The sequence below is a fragment of the Osmerus mordax genome, chromosome 17 (assembly GCF_038355195.1).
Source record: "Osmerus mordax isolate fOsmMor3 chromosome 17, fOsmMor3.pri, whole genome shotgun sequence".
Classification (NCBI taxonomy): Eukaryota; Metazoa; Chordata; class Actinopteri; order Osmeriformes; family Osmeridae; genus Osmerus; species Osmerus mordax.
In genome coordinates, this window is record NC_090066.1 from 7,038,480 (window position 1) to 7,057,600 (window position 19,121).

Here is a 19,121-nt window from a genome sequence, read left to right on the forward strand (position 1 = left end):
CACATAACTGCTTCAGTTATCACTGCAGTACATGTGTGTGTGTGTGCACGCGCGTGTGTGTGAGAGAGTGAGACAGGGTGCGTGAGCTTATTAGGTGTTTCATCTGATAAATGAGCACATAAAAGCGAGGCAGGCCTGCACAACAGATGGTCAACATGTACACACACGCACCCAAGTTTGTTTTACTATCGTAGTGAGGACAGACACTTCAATCACATTCTAAATCAAGCTAAATTATGTCGTAGTTTATTCAACTCCCTTTGTGGTTTGCCAATAATAGTCCCTTATAGTCCCTAGTCCTTAGTTAATCAGGACCACGCATGCACACACACCCCTCACCTGTGACAGCATGTCCCTGCGGTCTGCGTTCTTATACATGGGGAGGTACTTGCGCAGGATTCTGAGAGCGTGCTGTTTGAAGATGGCAGTGGTGTACACAGTACACTCCACCGCAGACACCGGCTTGGTGAAGACTCCATAGACGAAGATCACCCCCTCCTCAGAGGTGGTCCCTGCGCACACACACACACACACACACACACACACACACACACACACACACACACACACAAATGAATTCCAAATGGAGACACATCTTTCATGTTTCATTCATTTAGCAGATGCTTTTTAGCAGACAGGTTACAAACTAAGCTCAAGGATGCTTCAACTTGCGTGCTAGTCATCCATATAATCCAGACCTCCACACAAGGTGTAGGCTTGTTTACATCCTATTGGGATTTCCCAGGCTATGAGCTCAGACAGTAGTCGTGCTGAGTGCGTGAAGTGTTGCTCACCTAGGAGTACTGGCTTCTCCTTGTGCCAGTGGCCCTTCTGGAAGGCTGTCACAGCCTGCTCTTTAATCAGCTCTCCATCGATGTAAGGGCCCCACGTCTCAAAGATCTCCAGGAACCGGAACGGGTTCACCACTTTGGAACCTGACAGGGGGATGGAGGTAGACGAGGGAGATGAGGGTGGAGGGAGAGGAGGGTGGAGGGAGGAAGGGATGGAGGGATGGAGGGGAGGGAGAGAAAGAGTAAGACAGAGGTTGAGATGAAGAGAAAACAAGAGAGCAATAAAGACAGCCAGTGAGAGAGTAAAAGAGAGAAAAACATAAAGCGACAGAAAGACAGAGAAAATATGAAAAATTTAAGTGAGGGTGAAACAGAGGTCAAGTGAGAGACAGTGTGCGGTGCAGCAGCCCTTTGGAGGTTTTGGTAAACAGGAAGGAGGATGAGAGCAGTTCTCCTACTGGACTTGATCTGAGCGGCGAGGACAGCCTGGGGACTGAGAGACAGCAGACACACGATGTCGCTCACAGTGCAGTTGGCCTGCTTGGAAAAGTCCTTGCCCAGTTTCAGGGCGTCGTGTCTGAAATGCAGCCAAACGAACACACATTTCACTCACCACGGAAATGCTGTTGGAGCTACGCACATCTAGTCCTTGATTATAATCTATGCACTTCATTTAACGTATGTATGTATTCATTTAGCAGTTAAATGTTCTAACCACTGAGCTATACCCTCCCCCCTATGATCAGCTTTATTTACTTTTATACACTACATACACTAGTGAATTTGGAAAAATGTATTAAATGCTAAATGATTAATGACTAAGATGTAATGACTGAGATGTGAATGTCCAGGGGTCCGTCCTCGCCTGGTCTTGAGGGGGATGGAGAAGGGAAGGCTCTGGAACACGGCTTGTTTGAACAGCGGCTTGCTGCTCTGGATCATCAGGTGGAGGCTCACAGACTGGGCGCCTGCACTCTCCCCAAATATGGTCACCTGGTTCAGACACCATGGAAGACACGGTCATCATGCAGGCTAATAGATCACCACACACACCGTAGATGGGATTTTTTATAACCTCATTTACTATACTATGTGAGGGTGATGTTGAACTATAAGCACGTACACACAACCGACACTGACAGATATGATTTGAGGCGATGAGGCACTGAATGAATTCCAACAGCCAGTTTACATGTTCAGAACTTTTTCTTGGATGTTTTCTTGCCAGCACGACCCAGACCCTGTGGTGTTTGTTTCTGTGTTCGTCTATGTGTGTGTGTGTGTGTGTGTGTGTGTGTGTGTGTGTGTGTGTCACTGTGTAGTGCGTGGCAGGATGTGTAGTGCGTATGTGTGTTTGTGTGTGTGTGGTGTGTGTCTCTGCAGCATATCCCTTCCACCCCAGACAGCCCCATCTCCACTCTTCAGACACATATCTGTGCACAGAGCCTCAGACAGCCTTTAATCCCCCCACCATAGTTTCTACACAAATCAGTCACGACTACACCACAGGACCCCGGTAGCAAAAAAACACCACTTCCATCACCGCCACCTAAACCACCTCCCCATAGACTCGCCCTGCTCCTGTCTGACTGTCTGTCTGTCTGTCTGTCTGTCTGTGTTAGACTCTAGCCAAGGCCTTACTTCACAGACAAAATCCATGGAAACCCCCAAAAAATGCTGCATTATCCAAAAGTGCCATTACTGAACTACATTATCACGCTGAATTCTATGGAATTGTGGACTGTGATGTATTATGGAAAAAACCCTGGATTTCGTAAGTGATACAGTAGGTGTTCAGGCTCATGAGAATACACATCGCTCATGTATAGTTTCTATTTACCGATCACCTCTGCTTGCTTTTGTATACGTGTTATTTATTTTGCTTGCGTGCTTGCCTTGCTAGGGTCCCCTCCAAACAGAGCAATGTTCCTCTGTACCCAGAGCAGAGCAGCCTGCTGGTCCAGAATCCCATAATTCCCTGATGCAGACGTCTTGGGATCTTTTCCAGAGACGAGGAAACCAAAAGCACCTGGGAGAAAAAAGCCACTACCATGAATGTTAATCCTGACCAGTATATTAACTTTACTTTACCCCCCCCCCCCTCCACTGTAATGAATTGCACGAGATGTCCACAAAAGTCCATTTGTACACGGCACAGTCTCTCTCACGACCCTCTGTCAATGACCCTAACTCGATTAAAGACAACCAGAAGCCTCAAAGCAGCTACCCAGCCTTACCCAGCCTGTACTCCAGGCTCACCACCACCGAGTGGGTGAAGTTGCTGATGAACCTGCCATCGTACAGTGGCTTGGAAGCGGAGCCGGCGATGAAGTCTCCCCCGTGGATCCACACTAACACAGGCAGGGGCTTCAGCAGAGGAGAGCTGAAGTTCACATCCAGAGGAATGAAGATGTTGAGATAGAGGCAGTCCTCACTGACCTAAGGAACCGGTGAAGCCTCTGGTCAAATACGTGATCAGAACATACTAAAGTCCATCATGGTGTTACTGCATCCACCCCACCCCCCCTACCACCAAAAAAAGTATTTATGATGTCCTCAAAATCTTCAAACATGTCACAGTACATCTACCTGACACATTGGAGGTGGAGAGAAACCATTTTTTCTAACACCACCACAAAATACACTTCACATATCACAACACATTTTTTCCGACATTACAAACTGAATTTCACATGATAAAGAGGGTCAATCTCCCATACCTTCTGAGGACACTCGTCAGAAATGGGACCACTGCAGCCTTGCATGCAGGCGTCCTTGGGGGAGGTGGCGTCAAGGACGCCCGGCCAGGGGGTCACAGCTCTGGGAGATTTCCACCGGTATGCTCCCACCGGAGGGTCCGCGTAGGGGATCCCATAGAACACGTGACACTTGTCCACCGTCAGCCCCTTGATCACTCCGTCCTTGGTCAACACTATAGGGCCGTAATCAGGGATTCCTGCATTGTGAGGGTTTGGCCGGAGGGAAAGAGGCTCCGCTGGATCTTCAAAGTCTTCGAGGGAGTTTCCTTTGAACGGCAGGTCTCGGTCGATGACAAGAGGCTCGTCTCTCACGAGCAGTCCAGAGTAAATGCTTCTCAGGAAGTTTAACAGGTCAATCTCGTTCTCGTGCACGGCCTCTCCAGTCCTCAGCGCCAGACTAAGAACACAGAACAGCAAAAAATACTGACAGCTCTCCATCTTCGGACTAGAAACTAAGACATTTGTTTGACTGAGGTACTACGGCTCATTTCATTCTTGACTTGAACAGTATATCATCACCACGCCTGTGCCAAGAGTCTCCTTCAGTCTGTTCTGTGTTTGTTCTTGTGACATCAATTTGGCCAACTGGAAAACCAGGGGCAGTAGTTAGACAAAACCACCCTTGTCACAGCTTGTGGGTCTGGACCCATGACAGTGATGTAGAGAGTGGGCTGGACCGTGTGATGCAGGTCCAGTAATTGGAGACAAGCGGTCTTTCACTTATCTAATGGGATAATACAGATCCCCATGATGTGAAGCTCATTCTTGGGAAGGCACTCAAGTCGTATATCTATGACTGCAGTTTTGGACAATACTTCATTGTATGGCTGGGCGGTGAGAGAATGGGTTTCTGAATCTAGGCAACATTTTGAAGAAAGAATTGTCAAAGTCTATTGTTTCATGTAATACGAACATAAACCTGTAATGAAAACGTTAATGTGAGATGTCACTAAAATTACACGAACCGTATGGTAACAAATGCTCCACTGCACACCTGCTACTGATGCCTCTCGTTAATCGACAATGACGTCAGGTAGTTCGTGGATTTAACACCCTCTGATCAAGCGTAGTTCGAGCAAAATAACACTGTCAAACATGTAAATATGTTTGTTTTTCTCATTCCCTAAGTCGTTAAACCCTTAACTGTTTTACGTGTAACTTGACTAATCGTTACAAACGTTTGCAGGAGCTACTTTACGTGTCCAATTATCTTATTCGTTCTTGTAGCCAAGACGATATCACTCGGTAAGTATTCAAGTCGAGAGATTCACGTCAGTATTCAAACACCTTTTCATTATTTCCTCACCCTAGTTGCAACGTGAGTTTGGCAGAAAAGAAATCTCCTCATGGATAATGCAATACCAATTCGCCGCGTCTTGTCCTTTTTCAGTAACATGCAAAGGTTTTACACTCTCCATGTGCTGGACAATTAGGAACATCAGCTTGTTTGACAGGTGACTGAACACTTTTCTTTACTTAAGTTGTGTTGCACCATGTTAAATACAGTTATGTCTACCCATAGATCAGATAATATATGGTTGAACACCAACAAAATCCAATCAATGTGGAAAAAGGACAAATTCACATCATTGACAGTTTCCCCATCTTTGAACCACACTGTAACCCTTGAGTATGGAGACGATGTCTGGAAATGGACATTTTCAGTCTTGCCGTGTGAGTATGCCTGCGTCTTCCTTTATCAGAAAGAAAGAGTAATTTAAAGGAGAAATGTTCTTATCCGTGTGCCCAAATGTGAGCACAAGGACTGCTTTTCTTTCACCTTCTCAGGTACTAGCAACATTGTAGTCAGAGGTCAACATCAGCCTGAGCTGCAGCCCTCCAAAACCACCCTGGTGGGTATGTCAGCGACACCATCTCTCAGTTGTACACACATGCATATCTCTCATCACATGGACGCACCTGTTCATCAGATCTCACTGCTGAACTGAGAACTAAATGATCAATTGTATTCTTCTGTAAAGAATCATTATTAATGGTCTGGAATCCAACATTTCATCGCCAGTAACTGTGTTAATGTGCATATGACAACGTGAACCACTGTCCATGTGAACAAATATTAAACAAGCATCTCTTCCTCCCAAGTAGGAAGCCATGCAGTTGTTGTCCGACGATGAGGTTTTTCCATGTGAGGCAGGCACTCGGTATCTCTATCAGGATGAAAACCTCATCATCGCTCTGGGTACGTTTTTATATGACAAAACAGGTCATTATGATTGAATGAAAGATACATAAATGTGTGTGTTGTGACAGGGTGCGTTAGAGAAAAGTAGTTGAGACAGAGGCCACAGAAACAAGAAAACGAGACTTCGAAGAGCGAAGAGAAACAACCTCTTCAGAACATCTAAGCTAACCTAGATTCCGTCTGTTTTGGATTCCTTTCTGCTCACGCCCCCTTTGTCTCCCCTCCAGGCCACACCCCACGGTACCCTCTCAAAATGGAGCCCAGGAGTGCCTCAATGTTACTGATATCCTGGCAGAGGGCGTCTTCTGCCTCCCCTGACAACCGAGTGTCTCTCTACCACCCTGATACGAAGGCCTACGTTCTTCTGACTTCAGACACTACCCACTCCAACTACTATCGCTTCACTGGCCTGGATTCCTGCAGCCCCTACGCTGCCTGTGTAGAGAGGGAAGACACTCACACTCTCACCTGCCTCTATGCCAACACAGGTAGGGCTTACAAACAGGCGCCAGCCTAAACATATGAAAGGTCACTGCATTTGTAAGGATTTATGTGTTTGGTTATGTTGTTTGCTTCATTTTGAATTATTATCTTTTGGGGTGATAGGCCCGGATATGCCTAGAAACTTCCAGGTGGTATCATGGAACGTCACCAGCATCACGGTGGCTTGGGACTGTCCGGACAACAACAAGTTCTCCCTCTTTCTTGTCACGGCCTTCTACCTCAACGGAAGCGACTACATCCTTGAGGAGAGGTACTTCAGGCACACTCTGAAGAGCTTTGTGTTCACCCTGCTGGACCTGCAGCCCTGCAGCAGGGTGAAGTTTGGTCTGCAGACCGTGTGCGAATTTGACACGGGGTCTCACTCCAGCAGGATGGTCCTTATCGATGGGAACACTGGTGAGAAAAAAGCGTTGTCATTTGTCAGATAATCATTTCATTTTTGTGTTTTTATCTCCCAGGAGGAAGTCTCCTATTCAGCAGGAGGTCTCCTCCATTTGTTTGTTCTCTTGAACGTTTTAAGGGAGTTGTTCCATATGAGGGCATGTGCGAATCCCTCTGTGACATTGCTCGTAATTTATTTTGTATCCCCTTGTCCATCCTCCAGTCCACTCAGACATCCATAACCTGCATCAATCCTCCTCTGGGCCTGGCAGCTACACCCTGACCTGGGAGGTGAAGAACATTTCAACAATCTCTGCATTCAGAGTGTACCACCAGGGGGCGCTCCACGCCTCCACCCTGCTCACCACACACACAGTGGACGGCCTGGAGCCCTGCCAGCACTACCTCACCAGGGTGGAGGCCATGTGTGGGGACAGCATGGTCATGAGCTGGAGGAGCATAACTGTATGCTCGGGTACTGGAGGACAACCTTTCATGTTTGGGTGATTGAGATGTTCACTGAAAGTACAGCAGATCATCTTACAGAGCTTGGATTTGTTTGAGTGTTTTGTGTGTGTGTGTGTGTTTGTGTGTGTGTGTACATGGGTGTGTCCTTCCTCCCACAGGAACTCGAGGTGTGTCGGATCTGAAGTATCACTCTGAAAACTCCACGGCTCTGTGGACGGCCGATGCCGGCGGCGAGGCAGTATTCCAGTACCAGCTGTCGTACACAAACAACAGCTCCATCATCCAGAAGGGGTCTCTGACGGAGACCATGCTCCCCCTCCCGGGGCTGATCGAGGGGGCCGGCTATGTCCTGGACGTGTGGGAAGAGTGCAACGGGGAGATGAGTGCCAACCAAGCACTGCTGGTCTTCAATGGGATCAACGTGCCCCTCAGACCCCTAGATCTAGACTTTGGTTGGTTTTGTGAGCTGTGAAGATGTTTGTAAAGCTGTCAGGGAATGATTTATTATTCACCTGTGTTTACTGATGAGTGGGATTTAGTCCACGTCACATCGCTGAAAATCACTTTATTAGTTATTTAAAATGCGTTCAGTAGACCTCATTTTGTGACCTGCAGTTAAATGCTGTAACACTGAGCTACCCCCCCCCAGGGTTAGAGCTGGATGACCCCAGCCCAGTCCTGGTTCTGGTGGTGCCCTGGCTACTGCCAGAGTCCCTGCATAGCCCCACATCTGAGCCCAGGGCCACACTGCAGCACATCATTGAAAAAAAAGTGAGTAATGTTTAAGTTTTTCTGTACTTATTCATGTTTTAGGTCTTTTAGCTTCCACCTGAAACCTCTCACAAAAGGTATGTTTGTCTAGACTGAGGGCATCTGAATCGGAGACGTATCCAGTAGTGTACTTGCCCACAGGTGCACACACAGAAATGCTTACTAATATGAAAAGATTTGAAAACACTTATGGAACTTGTGGAGATATGATTCTCAACATCCAATCTAGTCATATTTCACTCATTCTATGTCAAGGAGACAAGAGAATGGATGTTTGGGGTACAGGAAATTGACTAAATTCAACCTTATCTTTTTGTTGTCAGTTGGAAGAGCTGCTGAAAGACTTCCCACAGAAAGCCAGGGTACAGTTGGATGGCTTCAGAAATGCGGGCCAGTCAAATACAAACATCCTTTTTAGTGTGTTTGATGCCTTGATAACAGACACGGACGTGCCACTGCTAGTAGGAGACCTGCTGGACCATGTCCAGTCCCTCCAGGTGCCCAGTGTATCTGTCAACAATGGCATAATTTACTGGGACGGTGAGAAGGATCCCCTCACCTTTGTTCAATATACATGAAAATTATTTGAAAACATCATCGAACTGATTCACCTTTCTAAAGTTTTGTAATCTCTTTACAAAATAGTTAGTTTAAAAAAAAAAAAAAAAAAAAAAAAAAAAAACGGTTACTTAGCTACTATATTCTGTACCTGGTTCCATTTCCTAGACCCAGATGAGTGCTCCACCCCTGACCTGATCAGGTGTCCCTCCCACTCTCTCTGTATCAACACCCTGGACTCCTATACCTGTGTCTGTCACCCTGGTTACTATGATGTCCGCTCACCCCTGACCCCCCTCGTGGACCTAGCGTCTGGTCCCGTCTGTTACGGTATGTCGGTCCACCCCCCCCACACCTCCAAAAGTCAAGTACAAAGTTGCTAGAGTCAAACCCGTAACCATGCGTTCTAAGTCCATCAACAACACAGCTTGGCCACAATCCTCTCAACATTCCCCCCCACCCCGCTTCCCAGTATATCAGTTGTCAAGTATATCTCTGCTATCATTATCGGAACATAATTTGTCGACTATCCCACTGCTATCATTATCACAACGTATCAAGGGCTTGACGATTGGTAGAATAATTGAAAGGTGTGTTTGTGTGAGAGAGAGAGTGTCACTGCTCTTCCCACGTCTTCTCTGTACAAACAGAGCAGGGAACGTTCACCCAGTGCCTGCACAGACGGATGGCGGGAGGCGTCTCCAAAGCCTTTCTGACTGCTTACCTGGGCGGCGACGTGACGGTCCTCCTGAACGACGGCCGCTGCGCCGTGAACGAGAGCGAGACGCTGTACCACTTCAGCTCCTCAAATAAAGCGCCCCAGTGTGGTACCGAGAGGCTGGTGAGTGGTCCGCCAGTAGATGGAGGATGTCATGTAGGAACAAACACAGGCGATCCCTCAGGGATGGTCAGATTCTAGTCATGTGCAGGGCATCGTCATGAACGCATTCCTAGACAGGCGGGCGGTAGGCGGTATGCCAAGGAAATCTGTAATGGAATTACGCTGTTGTACACTGCACTTTCTGTAATCTGACGTAATGGGATTGTGTGTGGTGTGTTCCGCCTCTAGGTGAACATGACACACATCGAGTTCCAGAACTCTCTGACTGTCACCTTGAACAGCCAGATGACCATCACACGCAGGGATCTGAAGGTTATCTGGAAGTGTGTGTACCCACGAACCTACATCCTCAATGTGCGGATTAACGTGGATCAAGATAGGTGACAAATGAAACATTTTGTGTGTCCTTGAAGCAAACATCTACGTTTTCTGTACTAAAACACATTGTATAGCTCACCAGTGTCATGGCGTTGCTTGACGGTATTCCTCCCTCACTTGCCCTCTCCTGGGATCAATCCAGGGTCCTTTGACTAACGCATTCCACAACCATGTTTCATAGTCCCCACTTTAGCTAGCTACCATCCCTGAAAAGCTTGCCGTTTTAGTGGGTGTGATTTATACCAAGGACAAGTTGAACCAATTCTACTCATATTTCGTTCAGTCTGCTTTGCTCTCAGTTAAAAAGCCTCCATTTACATCGAAACCTCCTGTCCGTTCGCAATCTCCAGGGTGTCCTCCCACTCTGTGGTCGTCTTCAACTCGTCCCACAGTCTGTTCCTGACCATGAGCTTGTACAGCGACCTCTCCTACAGCCACGGAGAGCCCATCTCCATCACCCAGGCCGACGCGCTGTTCTTCGAGGTGGCCCTGCAGACGACGCACACCTTCACCCCCGAGGTGCTCCTGAAGGTCTTGACCTGCTGGGCCACGGAGAGCCCTGCACCCAACAACACGGTCGGTGGCATCTTCCTCCTGGAGGGGTGAGTTTCCTCGGTGGGAGGGTGGAAGGGGGGCGGGGGGTGCAGTCTTAATAGTTTTCAGTGCGTTCATACTCTTTCTACTTTGTCGTCTGAACCGATTTGCACGTTACATGGTTAGGTGACAAAAGACCCAGACACACACAGCCACTACATTGTTTGTAACTGTTTACTCTCTCTCTTCAACTCCTCATTTTGAATTGCATGGAACTGAACAATGCAATCCTATTCCCCCAATCAGATGCCCTGTGGACAGTACGTTCCACTGGCTGTCGCTGAACGGAGTGGCACAGAGGAGCAGGTTTTCTCTCCAGATGTTCACCATGCCTCGGGGCCTGCCCATCTACTTCCACTGTCTGGCCCACATATGCAGACACGATGAGGACTGCACCACTGTAAACCAATTCACTTTTTTAATAGTTTTTGCTGGCTTGTCATCAGTTGATTAACAACATGTTTCTTATACTTATAAGATGTAATACGTGTTTCACAGTTGAGCTTCTTTTAGTGTTCAATTCTTGAGTTCCTTCTGGATTGAATAACTGAATCATGCATTCCAGTTCTTTGACTATTGATGAGCATTTATGGACTATTTGCTTATTGATTTGTGCTTATTGACAATGTGTATTGATTTCTCTAATCCCATGTTTATATTTTAAAGAATTGTACCGCTCCACGACTTTCTAAGAGGTCAGTGTCCCAGAGGAATGTGAACACCAGACAGGTGGCAGTGGTGTCAGCTGGCCCTCTGGTGGTCAGCCTGAAAGCAAAGCCAGACACCAAACCCTCTGACTGTGAGTAGATGTGCTGGGATCACGGCTGTGGAGATAAATGGGCCTACCTCCCTGCCTATGTCTTTTTACATTTTGATTTTGTGTTTCTTTCATTCAGGGGATGAAATGGGGACACTGATCTCCGTTGTTGGTGGGACTGTAGGCCTCTTTCTGTTGGCTGTGCTTGGAGCCATTGCATCCAAAGCCATAATGAAGTATTATAAGAGACCAAGACTTCAATGAATATATGAACGAATGTAGTAAATCACACCTCCATTATGGTTCTAGTGAGCTGCATTTGTTATGACCATATATCATTTTCAGTGTTACTGCAATGTACATAATACAGTTATCTATTGCTCCAGTGATATATCACATTGCTAAATAAAATTTAAAAAACCATCACGTTAATTTATTGAATTAATCGCGACAAAATATAATATATAATTGTCACAAAACCATGATCGTAAAAAATGGTTCCGTACAACTGAAGATGGAGAAACACCCAGTGGATATAGTACTTCCGGTTTAGAATATCTGGTACAACAACAATGGCGACCTCCACGAGTGAGGAAAGCATGATCGATGCACAGTCTGGAAAGAAGACGAAAAAGAGTAAAAATCAAGGTAAATGATCTATATATGACACATTTTAACATACGTTAATATTTTATTTCTGCTACCATGTCCATGTTTTTGTTAATTTGGAGGTATAAATTAGCTAGAGTTAGCATCACAGGTACCCAGGGTGTAGAAAAACGTGTTGGCTGGCTACTACATGATAAACATGGCAGCACTAGCTCAAGCAGATATAACTTGCTGTTACCTAGTAATCGTCGCTGTTAAATGTGTTTGAGTACGATGGTTTCTATTTTGAAAAAATACAAACTACTAGTGTCACAAATCTGCGAATTATTAACAAGGTAAAATGCGCAGTGTAGCCTACATATGCATCATGCTCGTGACACATCTAGATGGTTGGGTCACAGTCTGTACCAGTTCCTGTACATTATTTCACTACAGTTTCTGTTCTCTTTCCCCCAGTGGACGAATCGGACCTCCTCACTGTGCCAGACGGCTGGAAGGAGCCAGCGTTCACCAAAGATGACAATCCCAGAGGAATGCTGGAGGAGAGCAGCTTCGCCACACTTTTCCCCAAGTACAGAGAAGCATATCTCAAAGAGTGCTGGCCGCTGGTGCAGAAAGCTCTTGGAGAAGCGGTAAGTCTAGCCAATGGAGGGTTCTTTTAGACTGAGGCCTGTCTTCAGTTTTAAGCAATTTGTTTGGAAGTCAAGTACTGTATGTCACTGGAAGTTCACTGTCTTTACTGTTGCGACTACAGCACATCAAGGCCACCCTTGATTTGATTGAAGGCAGTATCACTGTCACCACCACCAAGAAGACCTTTGATCCCTATTCCATAGTGAGGGCACGGGACCTCATCAAGCTGCTGGCTAGAAGTGTTCCTTTCGAGCAGGTACCCTCACGTCAGCTGTCAGTCTGTGCACATTTGTCAACCTAGCACATACATTTAATTTATTTTCTGCTCTACTTACTATATGCACTTGTTTTGAAGCGTATGCTAAATGATTCAACTATTAAAAAAAACAAGCTGCTTCTTTGCCTAGGCTGTGAGGATACTGGAGGATGAAATGGCATGTGATATTATAAAGATCGGGACGCTGGTACGAAACCGGGAGAGGTTTGTGAAGAGGAGGCAGAGACTAATAGGACCCAAGGGCTCGACTCTAAAGGTAGGACATCAACCATGTAGTGGAGGCCAACACACACTAAGGGGCAGTGTGGTGCTCTTTTGTGGTGACACCCACCGTCCTGATTTGGTTTTTAGATCTTTTTGTTCTGATTGGTTCTCAGGGTTTCCCGCAGCACTTTTCAGTTAAGGACGCCGCCTAAGCAACACACGCCTGCCGCCTTAACTACGTCGTCGTTTTTTTTTTCTCTAGCGATATCCGCCATGTTACTCTGTCCTGTTTTCTCCCTTCCATTCCAAAATGCCAGTGTCCCTTCTCTGCAGATCGCCCTCCCCCTCCCTTCTATCGCCCAAACTACCCCCCCCCCCCCCCCCCCGGTCTGCAAGAAAAACCCTGGTTCTAGTTTCTTGTTGAGAAATGTTTCATTTTCCTTTTGTGGAAATCCAGAACTGTTTACTCACTGTGTTCTGTCCCCCACAGGCTTTAGAACTGCTGACCAACTGCTATGTGATGGTGCAGGGAAACACAGTGTCGGCTCTGGGGCCCTTTAATGGCCTCAAGGAGGTGTGTGTGGACTGCTTTCTGTAACACAAGCCCAAGTTAATTTAGTTTTAATTCTCAGTATACTTTATATACAGTATGCACCCTGTTAAATATGTTTTGTATGCAGGTACGTAAAGTTGTGTTGGACACCATGAAGAACATCCATCCCATCTATAACATCAAGGTAAGGCCTAGTGTTACTCTTAGTGCAGGTTTGTTTCGAGGCAATGAAGCTGATCTGAACCACTGATAGGGTAAAGGTATCTTGCCTACCTAAAACACTGCAACTTTAAGTACCATTGCAAACCAATAAGGTTTTAAATATGGTTTTATGGTTCTTCCCTTTGGGACTTATTTGGTTTTCACAATGTGTGCTTCATGTTTGGTTACCCACAATGTTTGGGGCTATCGTTATGTTCAGTGACCTATGCACTTCTGTAAAGCTCTCTCTTGGAAGTCGCTTTGGATAAAAGCATAAATGTAAATATGAAATATCCTAGAATAAGACAATGTATCATCTTGTGTGTTCTTATATTTTGCAGCCACAGACTCAAGGTGGTTTCTGAGGTTCTCAAAGTGGTGGTTGCTATTTTACTAGGACAGGAAGTGTGAGCAAGACGTAGGATGTGGTTATATATACAAAAAGGAAACGCAAGCAGAAAAAAAAAAATCTGAAAGAATCTTTTTTGAGATAATATGCAGTCAGTAATATTAAAAAGCATTATTTAGTTTTTTATTGCTCTAAAAATGTGATGTTGGTATTTAAGTGTAGCCTTAAGGGGTATTCCAGAAAGCAGGTTATGCAACATAACCAGGTAAGTTAACCCACCAGCTGATTCACAATGTTGCAGCAACCTACTGGCAAGGTTGCCACAATGCTGTGTTCAGCTGGAGAGTTAACTTACCCGGGTATGTCACATAACCTGCTTTCTGGAATACCCCCTTAATCAACTCAATTTTTTCTTTGTACCTGGCTAGGGCAGTGATGGACTTAGTTTTATTGTGCCCAATGATGATTATCCATCCTTGTTCTGGATTCAGTGAAGGACAAAACGCCATCTCCAGGCTTGCTTGCCATTGTGGCAAAGCTTGGAGCTGAGGGCACCAGTATTCTCTCAGATACATTATTATTTGTTCACAGTAGTATAGAACAGGTTTGCTTCATCAAACGCCTGAAATATCCTAAACCTGTAAAATATCACATTTTCACACACGTAACTTTTCTCATCCGCAATTGTGTTCCATGTCGGGGTGTATGAATCCAGACGCTCATGATCAAGAGGGAGCTGGCTAAAGACCCAGAGCTCCGGACGCAGAGCTGGGAGCGCTTCCTGCCCAACTTCCGTCACAAGAACCTGACCAAGCGCAAGGAACCCAAAAAGAAGACCACAAAGAAGGAGTACACACCGTTCCCCCCACAGCAGCCTGAGAGCCAGGTGGGTGGACCCTACACACACACACACACACACACACACACACACACACACACACACACACACACACACACACACACTCAGCAGCCTGAGAGCCAGATTAGTGGACCCTCCACACACGGAACACCTCCTTTAAGTCTGCTTGAATGTTTTCTCAATTTCTTTTGATTCCAGATTGACAAAGAACTGGCCACCGGTGAGTTCTTCCTCCGAGAGAGTGTGAAGAAGAGGAAGAAGATGGAGGAGATCAAGGTATGCAGCTCTGTCCATTTATTTCTTATACTTCTGCTGTTGCTTTGTTAACTTATGCCCGGCAAATCAGTCCAGTTCAATAAAATCACCATTGTCCAAAGTATGGGGCCTCAGTACAGTCTTTCATTTGTTGTAGGGAAAACAAGCTGAAGCACTGACCAAGAAGCAAGAGGAGAGAAATAAGGCTTTCATTCCACCCAAGGAGAAAGCTGTTGTAAAGACGACCAGCAAAGGTATGTGCCATGATCGTTTCTTTTCATGCCATTACTTTGTGCGTTCTCATCTGTTCACAACCAGGTTCGCACGGTCAATGTACAAATGTACTCGTGCTACTAAAAGGGATCAACCAAATATTTCTCTCCTGCTTTTGCAGCTCCCTCAGATGGCAAGATCGATATTGAGGCAATCAAAGCTAAAGTTAAGAAAGCCAAGACAAAAAAACTGGGAGCTCCCCCGGTCAACCCAACCCCCCCGACCAACACCAGTGATAAGAAGAAGAAAAAGAAGAACAAAGGCTAGTTGTGAAAGCCTGGTCAGTTATGGACTTGAGCTCTACAGTTCAAACGACAGAATTGGAGGCCAGCATGTTGACTGCAAGAGGTGGAACAGGAACTCAGAAGGATTGTGACATGTCCATATGTGACAGTTTGAGTCCACACGCAATGAGTGAAGTACTGTACAGTATATAGCGGTGTCAATGGTGTTTTCCATGACTGTTCTGTGAGGTTTATTTTGTATATTCCTACAACTTCAACAAGATGCATGGACTTTATTAACATGACTCTCAACCTGACTGATTAACACAGCTCTGCATACACCTTTTCTTACCTTGTATTTGGTCAATTATGATTGACGTGTAGAGACATTTCGTTTGTGCACAACCCATGTTTGCCAGGCATGCAGGTTAATGGTCATAAACTCATTTATTTTCCAAGTATTTCTATTGATAAATAACATTCAGATGAAGCGGGAGTCATCGCTGTCTGTTCTCTCTTTATATTGGGACATTTTGTAAGTACAAAATAAATGATAATGTATTTAAAGTGATTGTAGTGTGTATGTAACACCATACAAACATTTTCTAATTTCATCCTATGGTCTCTTGAGGCACATCCCAAATGCATAGTGATCACGAAACACCAGACTGCGTAATCTATTCATAGAAGAAGATGTCAGGGTAGTATTGCTTTGCACCATATGCAGAGAGGAAGGTGAGGAGCAGGGCTAGTGGTCGGATGACCAGAATGGACACGCAGGAAGGCCCACAGGTAGTCCCAGTTACCGGTAGGTTGTCCCAGTCAGGAGTCCAGCTGTAGCCTGCACACAAACACTGGTTACCACACAGGTGAATACCAGTCCACTGCACTGTCCCTGGACAGGAGGGGCATGTAGGTCCTGTGAATAGGGATGGGTATAGCTAGGTATGGTACATATCTTATTTGTGTGTGTGTACCAATGTCAAATGACCATTGGGAGTCCCCACTAGTAATTAGTGGTAGGGCTGATGTAGTGTTGACATACAGGGTGATGATACAAATGGCTGTCCTCGATAATGTTCAAACCGAATCTACACTACTGGTGCTGTTCTTCTGTCTGTCATAGATAACAATACATGGGAATGTACTGAACAGAGATGAAAGCACATGATTAAATCAATAATGTAACCAAAAAAGGAAGATATGTAGCTTTTAGCTAAGGAGTGTACAGTATACATAGAGTACTACACTGTGAGAAGGTCAGTTTTCTTGCACTGTTCTCGTGTTACAGTGTTATGTAGTATTTACTATGACTTACTTTTTTGTGCATCTCTTTCTGGATTGCCTGTGAAGAGAGAGATTTAGTCAGGATTCATAAAGGTCCAAGTTAATGTTATGAAGCTGGAGCAGTCGGGGCCCAGGTGTGATGAAGAGGATGGGAAGAAACTGAGTGGCTGTGTTGTGCAACACCTTTGCACAGCAATTCCCTTTAGGGGTTTCAGAGCGCTTTTCCAAATTGATTGCAACAGTGGCTTACAGCAAATATGACAGCTTTGTGGTTTCCTGCTAGCAGGGTGTGAAATGAGACTCACGGCACAGGTTCCCCTGACATTTGGCGGTTTCACCCTCACAGTCACTACAAGCAACTCCAGTCTTGTATGGTCTCCTCCCAGCCACGTTGCCCCTGGTGACGGAAGCGTAAAGCACACCCAAAGATACATATGGGATAGAATAATGACATTCATTTCTAGATGAATGTTTGTGTGCAGTTTCATGTTGACTCACGCAGGGGCATAGTTGCACACAAATATAGCTGCCTTTTTTGTAGAGAAGTTGGTCCGAGCCACTCCGTTTGGACAGATGTTGACTGCACAGCCAACCTTGTAGCTGCTAGCCCATACGACCTGGGAATAGCAGCACTTATCAAGCCCATGTCATTAAATTCTGTGGCTGTTAACAAGATCAACAATTTCCAAGGGACCATCTTAGTGAAAACGAGCAAATATTTTGGGGGTTATGTACTTTATCACAGCAAGCATGCACAGTGTTGAAGCTCATTATACCGTACCTGAGTGTAGTGGCCACATATCTTACCCTGCATACACGTATTGCTTTGATTGGAGTAGTCGTTCACCTCAGCAACCCACAGATTCAAATAACTTTGTACTGAGAAGATTGAGGTGGGGTATCCTGTCCAGATGTTCTCTCCAACAGAGGAGAAGGAGGGATGGACTCGCTTGGGCTCTTTCAGGTAGATGTTGTGTTGGACATCACACTTTCTGGACCATGCTCTGGCTGTGGTGGCCAGTCCCTCATCCCAAGTCTGGATGGAAACAAAGCCAGAATAATGAAAGGATCAACATTAGCATGAAGACAGGAAGAAAAAAGGAGGAACGTAGATTAGGTGTGTGCCCCTCTTGATGGATGTGAAGTTTGTGAGTTTTCAGTAGAAATGGTCAAAAGTGGCCCAACTACCATCTGCTACCTCACCCCTGTCTAGACTATCAGTGCCCATCCACCCTAACTCCTGTTTATACTATCAGTACCCACCCACCCCTGTATGGACTATTATCCCCCACCCTCACCCCTATATGACTTGTACCCCCACTCTCACCTCCCCTGCCACTCAAACCTCCGTGGCACCCTTTCAAATGACGAATACAAACTTGAAACTTTACATATTTCTCTCCAACAATACATAAGCCATTGAACAGAAATATGTATCTTAGGTAACGCAGGCAGGCTTACATTCCCTCACATCTTACCATAAAAAGCATGTCACTAGCATCTTTCACCGTAGATCGCACAGAGTTGTGCATCTTCACACAGTCATCGATGAATTGTTTGTCTTCGATGTCTGGCAGTGACGGGGAATCCTGTCCTGACACCAGACATCTAGACATCCCAAGAACAAGCCCAGTACAGAGCAGCCGAGGTACTACTATCTGCCACATACTTCTAATCAGAGAACAATTCAGTTATCTGGAACTTGAATAGTAAACAATCGAGGATCTTATCTCACATCTCATAGTTCCACTTCTTCCGTGTCACTGTGAGGGAAATTCAGCTGCAGACTGTAATAGCTTTGGAGGAAGTAGAATATGTCAAAAAAGATGTTAGGCAAATGTGATAAAAAGGGTGGGGTTTGAGCCAGAGAGAAGCGAGGGGTATGCATGCTTAAGAATGTATGGTGACTAATGTTGATTTATGATTTTTTTTTTTTTATATGTTTATTTTAATAAACAAAATACATTTCCTAGATTACTCGACCCAATGGAACCAGACCCCAAATTCAACCCAAGTTTCTAATAAATCCCCCAAAATTATACACGTCATTTTATTACACACAATCATGAACCTTTCACTGGATTTAGTTTATTTAGAAAGTGAATACATTCTGTAGCAATTATATTAAGTCTTTAAATTAACAAATAAAGTCTCAGAAATCAACAGTTGTGGTACATCAGTATTTGCATGTAATAAATATATACCTTCCACCATCATTCACATTCATAATTATGCTAAAATAGAATTAGATTGGATGATTTCTGTGTAGATATTTCTTACCCTTTGTGTATTAATGAAGTTGACTGAAATGACAGTAGTCAATTCAAGATGAAATGCCAGGAATTATTCAGTGTAAACAAGCATTTTTCAGAGGTTTGTTTCGCAGGAACTA

At 45.2% G+C, this 19,121-nt stretch overlaps 3 protein-coding genes and 1 long non-coding RNA gene across 5 annotated transcripts in view; 2 read left to right on the forward strand and 2 right to left on the reverse strand.

Moving 5' to 3' along the window:
* LOC136960484 (crystal protein) overlaps positions 1-3,988 on the reverse strand; it is a 10,803-nt gene extending 6,815 nt beyond the window's left edge. The window contains exons 1-7 of the mRNA XM_067254994.1: positions 3,512-3,988; positions 3,029-3,230; positions 2,687-2,820; positions 1,657-1,784; positions 1,250-1,368; positions 795-935; positions 340-512 (exon numbers count right to left, since the gene is read on the reverse strand). Coding sequence (XP_067111095.1) covers positions 340-512; positions 795-935; positions 1,250-1,368; positions 1,657-1,784; positions 2,687-2,820; positions 3,029-3,230; positions 3,512-3,988 — 1,374 coding nt within the window. The remainder of the gene's footprint in view (positions 1-339; positions 513-794; positions 936-1,249; positions 1,369-1,656; positions 1,785-2,686; positions 2,821-3,028; positions 3,231-3,511) is intronic.
* A 6,542-nt stretch (positions 3,989-10,530) lies between these two features.
* Positions 10,531-11,291, forward strand: LOC136960544 (uncharacterized). The gene is made up of 3 exons (XR_010878844.1): positions 10,531-10,648; positions 10,915-11,047; positions 11,145-11,291. It is a non-coding gene; the product is annotated as an uncharacterized lncRNA (long non-coding RNA).
* A 276-nt stretch (positions 11,292-11,567) lies between these two features.
* krr1 (KRR1 small subunit processome component homolog) lies at positions 11,568-16,001 on the forward strand. Its single transcript, XM_067254755.1, has 10 exons — positions 11,568-11,653; positions 12,071-12,246; positions 12,369-12,503; positions 12,655-12,780; positions 13,219-13,302; positions 13,409-13,465; positions 14,547-14,717; positions 14,889-14,966; positions 15,103-15,199; positions 15,340-16,001. The coding sequence occupies exons 1-10, from the start codon at positions 11,578-11,580 to the stop codon at positions 15,483-15,485; spliced, it is 1,146 nt and encodes a 381-aa protein (XP_067110856.1). The 5' UTR covers positions 11,568-11,577; the 3' UTR covers positions 15,486-16,001.
* glipr1a (GLI pathogenesis-related 1a) lies at positions 15,940-18,496 on the reverse strand. Of its 2 annotated transcripts, XM_067254756.1 has the most exons (6): positions 18,208-18,496; positions 17,511-17,765; positions 17,228-17,346; positions 17,035-17,126; positions 16,761-16,787; positions 15,940-16,283 (listed from the first exon to the last, which is right to left on the reverse strand). In XM_067254756.1, exons 1-6 carry the CDS (start codon positions 18,394-18,396, stop codon positions 16,120-16,122), a joined length of 846 nt encoding a protein of 281 aa, XP_067110857.1. In that variant the 5' UTR covers positions 18,397-18,496; the 3' UTR covers positions 15,940-16,119. The 2 variants fall into 2 exon arrangements, with proteins under 2 accessions (XP_067110857.1, XP_067110858.1); XM_067254757.1 differs by lacking the exon at positions 16,761-16,787.
* Between the last annotated feature and the right edge of the window lie 625 nt (positions 18,497-19,121).